At 42.5% G+C, this 7,060-nt stretch overlaps 1 protein-coding gene across 1 annotated transcript in view; it reads right to left on the bottom strand.

Annotated features, from left to right (window-relative positions):
* Positions 1-444: 444 nt before the first annotated feature.
* The window catches only part of LOC118938415 (zinc finger protein 239-like), a 32,024-nt gene continuing 25,408 nt past the window's right edge, over positions 445-7,060 (bottom strand). Inside the window, exon 2 of the mRNA XM_036942287.1 lies at positions 445-2,642. Within this exon, the coding sequence (XP_036798182.1) occupies positions 1,651-2,642 (992 nt within the window). The 3' untranslated portion in view covers positions 445-1,650. The remainder of the gene's footprint in view (positions 2,643-7,060) is intronic.

The raw sequence follows: 7,060 nt of genomic DNA, 5'->3' as shown, positions 1-7,060 counted from the left end.
AAAAGACTATACCGCACCCGCGTCTAGCTAGGACTCCCCTCACCCCGAAGTCCCAACTTCCTGCCTTTATCCTATCACTAACACACTTACCACAGTACAATGAATGGGCGAGAGGGGAGGGGGAGGAGCCAAACACTAAGTTACACTAATAAAGGAACATATCCCAATCAGATAAATGTAAATCATTAAAAGGTACCTAATACTAATAGACCATATACACTCATATTTCATATACAGTGCCTTGCGAAAGTATTCGGCCCCCTTGAACTTTGCGACCTTTTGCCACATTTCAGGCTTCAAACATAAAGATATAAAACTGTATTTTTTTGTGAAGAATCAACAACAAGTGGGACACAATCATGAAGTGGAACGACATTTATTGGATATTTCAAACTTTTTTAACAAATCAAAAACTGAAAAATTGGGCGTGCAAAATCAAATTATGTTTGAAGCCTGAAATGTGGCAAAAGGTCGCAAAGTTCAAGGGGGCCGAATACTTTCGCAAGGCACTGTATAAAAGGTACCTAATACTAATACATCATATACATTAATATTTCATATATTTACACACACGTACATGGAGCTCTGTATGTTCGGTCTTTTATACCAACATGTCCAAATCGGCTCTAACATCATAAATCATGACATCATAACAACAACATTAGAGGAAATCGGCTCTAACATCATAAATCATGACATCATAACAACAACATTAGAGGAAATCGGCTCTAACATCATAAATCATGACATCATAACAACAACATTAGAGGAAATCGGCTCTAACATCATAAATCATGACATCATAACAACAACATTAGAGGAAATCGGCTCTAACATCATAAATCATGACATCATAACAACAACATTAGAGGCTTAGAAATCCAAGGCTTAAAAAACAAAAAGGTGTCCGATGACTCAAGTTTTATATTAAGTCCTCAAGCATCTCACTGTCTCATTGAAGATAACTTTTCTGGACTCCTAATTATGACAAGTCTACAATATTACGTATTGGACCTTTACAAAAAACAGCTTTTACATGATCCTGTAGTTTACCTGTAAAATGGGCTGATGGTGAAGTAGAAATACTTGATATTAATTTCACAAAAAAAAAATATATATAAATGGTTTGAGTTCTCGATTTGACTTGTTGGGAGATCTGTCGACATCCCGTTGGACGCTTGACCCTGGTTGCTCCTGTGGGTCACTCTGGACGGGAGTCTGCTAGATGACTGAATGTAATGTAAATGTTGAACGGCTTCGCTGCAGGTAGATTGTATGTTGTAATACTCCACAAGAAAAAAAAACAATTGCTATTGGTTCCGCAATGCAGACAGCCTTTAGTTTGTGTCCTGGATTCCTGTTAAGTAGCAATTAGCTGCTAGCCATCATGAAAATGGAGCAGACAAATGCTAGCAGTGTTTTATCCACAGCTGGGCACAAATTTTTTTTATTGTTCATCTTTAGTTTTTTTTATTTCCTCTTCTGTTTCTTGTAAATATTTCAGTTTCTGTTTTCATAGTTTTTTCCTGTGAAGCCCATTGTGTTCCACTCCATGTCTGACATGTGCTGAATAAATATAGCTTGGTTAGATGTGATGTGAATTTAGGTCATGTGATCGGGAAAATATAGTTCCACAACGGGAACGGTTCTCTAACTGCGTGTGATTCTTTCCACACTCGGACCAACTGTGTGGTTTTTCCCCTGTGTGTGTAATTGTGTGTTTTCTTCCCCCGTGTGTTTCCTTTTATGTGATTTTAGGTCATGTGATCGTGAATATCTCTTTCCGCACAAGGCGCAATGGTAAAGCTTCTTCCCCGCGTGTGTCTTCTCATGCTCCCTCATGTTATCTAACGACCTAAAGAATTTTCCACAATGGGAACAGGGGTAAGGCTTCTCCCCAGAGTGTATTTTCTTATGTTTGTTCAGGTTCCCTAAATGCAAAAAACACTTTCCACACTGGGAACAACTGTGTGGTTTTTCCCCTGTGTGTGTCCGCTCATGTGATCTCAGGTCATGTGATCGTAAGAAACTATTTCCACACTGAGAGCAATGGTAAGATTTCTCCCCGGTGTGCGTCATCGCATGCTTTCTTAAGTCTGATGATGTTGAAAATCTCTTTCCACAATTGGAGCAGTGGTAAGGCTTTTCTCCTGTGTGTTTCTTCTCGTGATCTTTCAGGTTCCCTAACTTGGTAAAATCCTTACCACACAGGGAGCAATGGTAAGGTTTCTCCCCTGTGTGTGTCCTCTCATGCGTTTTCAGGTTACCTGACAACCTAAAATTCTTTCCACAATGGGAACAGGGGTAAGGCTTCTCTCCAGAGTGTATTCTCTTATGTTTGTTCAGGTTCCCTAAATGGGAAAAAAGCTTTCCACACTGTGAGCAATTGTGTGGTTTTTCCCCTGTGTGTGTCCTCTCATGTGATTTTAGGTCATGTGATCGTGAGAATCTATTTCCACACTGGGAGCATTGGAAGGGCTTTTCTCCTGTGTGTTTCCTTTCATGCTCTTTTAGCTTCCATAACCACTTAAAACTCATATTACACTGGGAGCAGTGGTGTTGCATCGCTGGATTGGGCGTCTCAGTGTCTGGTTCCCCTGAAGGACTCTTTCTGCTGTCAGATGGAGAGTCTGGTCTCTCTCCTGCCAAAGACAAAAGGAGTATTTAGTTAAACAGAGTATTTAGTTAAACAGACAGACCTGACGGACCATTATAAAACTGTTTTCCTATGAGGTTTAATCCAGACTAGATCCCTCATTATGAAACACAAAATGTGGATCCTGGATGCTGATTGGTTGATAGCTGTTAGTTATTCACATTAATTCCAATTAATGGCTGTTAACAGTTCCATTTGAATTATTCCTACACATCCACTGTTCCACAGCCCTGCCAGGAAATTCATAAAACTAATCTCCAATGTCCCACAGCCCTCCCAGGAAATGCATAAACTAATCTCCATTGTCCCACAGCCCATCCAGGCAATTCATAAACTAATCTCCACTTAATGGCTAATTGTTGGTTTGCTACTAGAATGGTACATAAGAGGTTAAGATGGGGCTATAATGGTACATACAGGGTTCAGATGGGACTAGAATGGTACATAAGGGGATAAGATGGGGCTGGACTGGTACATAAGGGGTTAAGATATTTTATGACCGACCATAAAACAGCCACCTTCCCGCTCTCCCCCCTCTACGAGAGAGACCCACTATAACCTGATCCTTCAGATCGCCACAGGAGAGTCATGACATTCCCCCTCTACGAGAGAGACCCACTGTAACCTGATCCTTCAGATCGCCACAGGAGAGTCATGACATTCCATCTCTACGAGAGAGACCCACTGTAACCTGATCCTTCAGATCATCACAGGAGAGTCATGACATTCCCCCTCTACGAGAGAGACCCACTGTAACCTGATCCTTCAGATCGCCACAGGAGAGTCATGACATTCCCCCTCTACGAGAGAGACCCACTGTAACCTGATCCTTCAGATCGCCACAGGAGAGTCATGACATTCCCCCTCTACGAGAGAGACCCACTGTAACCTGATCCTTCAGATCGCCACAGGAGAGTCATGACATTCCCCCTCTACGAGAGAGACCCACTGTAACCTGATCCTTCAGATCGCCACAGGAGAGTCATGACATTCCCCCTCTACGAGAGAGACCCACTGTAACCTGATCCTTCAGATCGCCACAGGAGAGTCATGACATTCCCCCTCTACGAGAGAGACCCACTATAACCTGATCCTTCAGATCGCCACAGGAGAGTCATGACATTCCCCCTCTACGAGAGAGACCCACTGTAACCTGATCCTTCAGATCATCACAGGAGAGTCATGACATTCCCCCTCTACGAGAGAGACCCACTGTAACCTGATCCTTCAGATCGCCACAGGAGAGTCATGACATTCCCCCTCTACGAGAGAGACCCACTGTAACCTGATCCTTCAGATCATCACAGGAGAGTCATGACATTCCCCCTCTACGAGAGAGACCCACTGTAACCTGATCCTTCAGATCGCCACAGGAGAGTCATGACATTCCCCCTCTACGAGAGAGACCCACTGTAACCTGATCCTTCAGATCGCCACAGGAGAGTCATGACATTCCCCCTCTACGAGAGAGACCCACTGTAACCTGATCCTTCAGATCATCACAGGAGAGTCATGACATTCCCCCTCTACGAGAGAGACCCACTGTAACCTGATCCTTCAAATCATCACAGGAGAGTCATGACATTCCCCCTCTACGAGAGAGACCCACTGTATCCTGATCCTTCAGATCGCCACAGGAGAGTCATGACATTCCCCCTCTACGAGAGAGACCCACTGTAACCTGATCCTTCAGATCATCACAGGAGAGTCATGACATTCCCCCTCTACGAGAGAGACCCACTGTAACCTGATCCTTCAGATCGCCACAGGAGAGTCATGACATTCCATCTCTACGAGAGAGACCCACTGTAACCTGATCCTTCAGATCATCACAGGAGAGTTATGACAGTAGTGGAAAACGGCCCAAAATGCCTTAGACTCTAGCCACACACCGACACACCCACCAACTGGAGCAAACCAAAACGTACCTCATAGTCAGTTCAAGAACATACAAGAAAATGTTGGTAATAGTGTTATTCAGTACAAACTCAATCAAATTGAACACACCCTGTTTCAATACCCTGAAACCCCTTCAATTTACAGACAAGCTCTCCCCTGATTGGTCGCCACACTCCTCCATCAATGAAGGTCTACAGTAGGTTCAACAGTACTCTAGCACCAGTACTCTAGTAAGTTAGCACCATGGTGTAGCCGGAGGACAGCTGGCTTCCGTCCTCCTCTTAGTACACTGGCTTCAATATAAAACCTAGGAGGCTCATGGTTTTCACCCCCTTTCATAGACTTACACAGTAATTATGACAACTTCCGGAGGACGTCCTCCAACATATCAGAGCTCTTGCAGCATTAACTGACATGTTGTTGACCCAATCAAAGGATGAGAGAATTAATTTAGTACTGAAAGCATAAGCTACAGGTAGCTAACACTGCGGTGCATAAAATATGGTGAGTAGTTTACTCAAAGAGAGAAAGACACAATAGTTGAACATTTTTTAACAAATAATTTATTCAAAAATTAAGGAGAAGCGAAAACTAGCTATATTTCATAGTATGTTTTTTTACTTTCACTTAATAGCGAATGCAGCTAGCTAGTTTAGCCTACTAGTTTAACCTACTCAGACACCCGGCTCAAACAGAAAGGGATGCTAAGTTAACTAGCTGGCTATCCAACAGAGAGGGATACTAAGTTAGCTAGCTGGCTATCCAACAGAGAGGGATGCTAAGTTAGCTAGCTGGCTATCCAACAGAGAGGGATGCTAAGTTAGCTAGCTGGCTATCCAACAGAGAGGGATGCTAAGTTAGCTAGCTGGCTATCCAACAGAGAGGGATGCTAAGTTAGCTAGCTGGCTATCCAACAGAGAGGGATGCTAAGTTAGCTAGCTGGCTATCCAACAGAGAGGGATGCTAAGTTAGCTAGCTGGCTATCCAACAGAGAGGGATGCTAAGTTAGCTAGCTGGCTATCCAACAGAGAGAGATGCTAAGTTAGCTAGCTGGCTATCCAACAGAGAGGGATGCTAAGTTAGCTAGCTGGCTATCCAACAGAGAGAGATGCTAAGTTAGCTAGCTGGCTATCCAACAGAGAGGGATGCTAAGTTAGCTAGCTGGCTATCCAACAGAGAGGGATGCTAAGTTAGTTAGCTGGCTATCCAACAGAGAGGGATGCTAAGTTAGCTAGCTGGCTATCCAACAGAGAGGGATGCTAAGTTAGCTAGCTGGCTATCCAACACTGGAACTCTTCCAAGTCAAGGAAGCTTTTGGTTTTACTCATTTATTGCGCTATGAAGCTACTGCATGATTGTAGCAGGTTTACTAACGTGTTAGTCCTATTAGTTTTGTTGACTACGACGTTACTTTAGCTATTATGGTGACAATGATATAGGCTGTGTGTAGCGGTTATGATGTGGTTTGGCTTGGAAAGGTTTTTTCCTCCTGGTGACATACAGCTGATGTGTTGTGCACTGAAGTCCACAAACGAAGGGAAAAGGTGAGAAGTGGAGAGCGTGTAGACGGGAGTAAGAATTATACCATGAGAAAAGGGGTCATGCTGTTTGTATGTGGCTGCTATGAAAGTGAACTGTGTGTGCGGGTGATTCAGGGGTGAGTTTATCCCAATGATTCTGTTGAAAAACGTTACGAAACGGGGATAAACATATCTGTATTTCAAATTTCAAATTTCAAAACTCAGAAGAGCTCATTTCTGTAAGTACATCGATGTACATAATCAATGTCCACTAGTTGCATTAATCAAATGTGTTTTAACAATCAGCACCTGTGTTCTCTCTCTAACATGGTGGAATAATACTGACGGGAACATTCAAGAGGTTGTGAATGTTTTCCATGTTAACAACGTCATCAGAACATCACCACATTTTCATACATCTTTAGCTTGGAGACTAGAACACAAATTAACTACATGAAACCAAAACAACTACGTTTCTTGAGGTTTTAAGGTCAGAATCAAGAAATACACACAATATGCAATTCATAATTTACATTTTAAAATATCTAAATCATGGCATTAATAACATCTAAGGGTTCTAACATGTGTCCAATCTATCAAAGTGTAGAATAAAAACAAAAAAAACATTTTCAAATTGTATTCTGATTTTAGACATAATCATGTCTCTAGAGAAAAAAACTAAAACAGGCCTATTGTTGATTAAGATTTCATATAAACAATATGATTTAATGTGGCATAAAACAAGTCAAACATCAGTCAGAACACAGTGACTCGTCAGAACACAGTGACTCATCAGAACACAGTGACTCATCAGAACACAGCCTGTCTATTCTATCATGTGATTTCAGGTCCTCTGGGAAGATGTCTTTCCACAATTCGGTTCCCTAACTAAAACTCTTTCCAAACTGTGAGCTTTTCCTCCCCTGTGTGTTCCTTTTCAGGCTCCCTAACTGGGTAAGACTCTTTCCACACTGGGAACAACTGG

Source organism: Oncorhynchus mykiss, chromosome 13 (assembly GCF_013265735.2).
Source record: "Oncorhynchus mykiss isolate Arlee chromosome 13, USDA_OmykA_1.1, whole genome shotgun sequence".
Taxonomy (NCBI): domain Eukaryota; kingdom Metazoa; phylum Chordata; class Actinopteri; order Salmoniformes; family Salmonidae; genus Oncorhynchus; species Oncorhynchus mykiss.
This window is presented reverse-complemented; position numbering and strand designations above follow the sequence as displayed.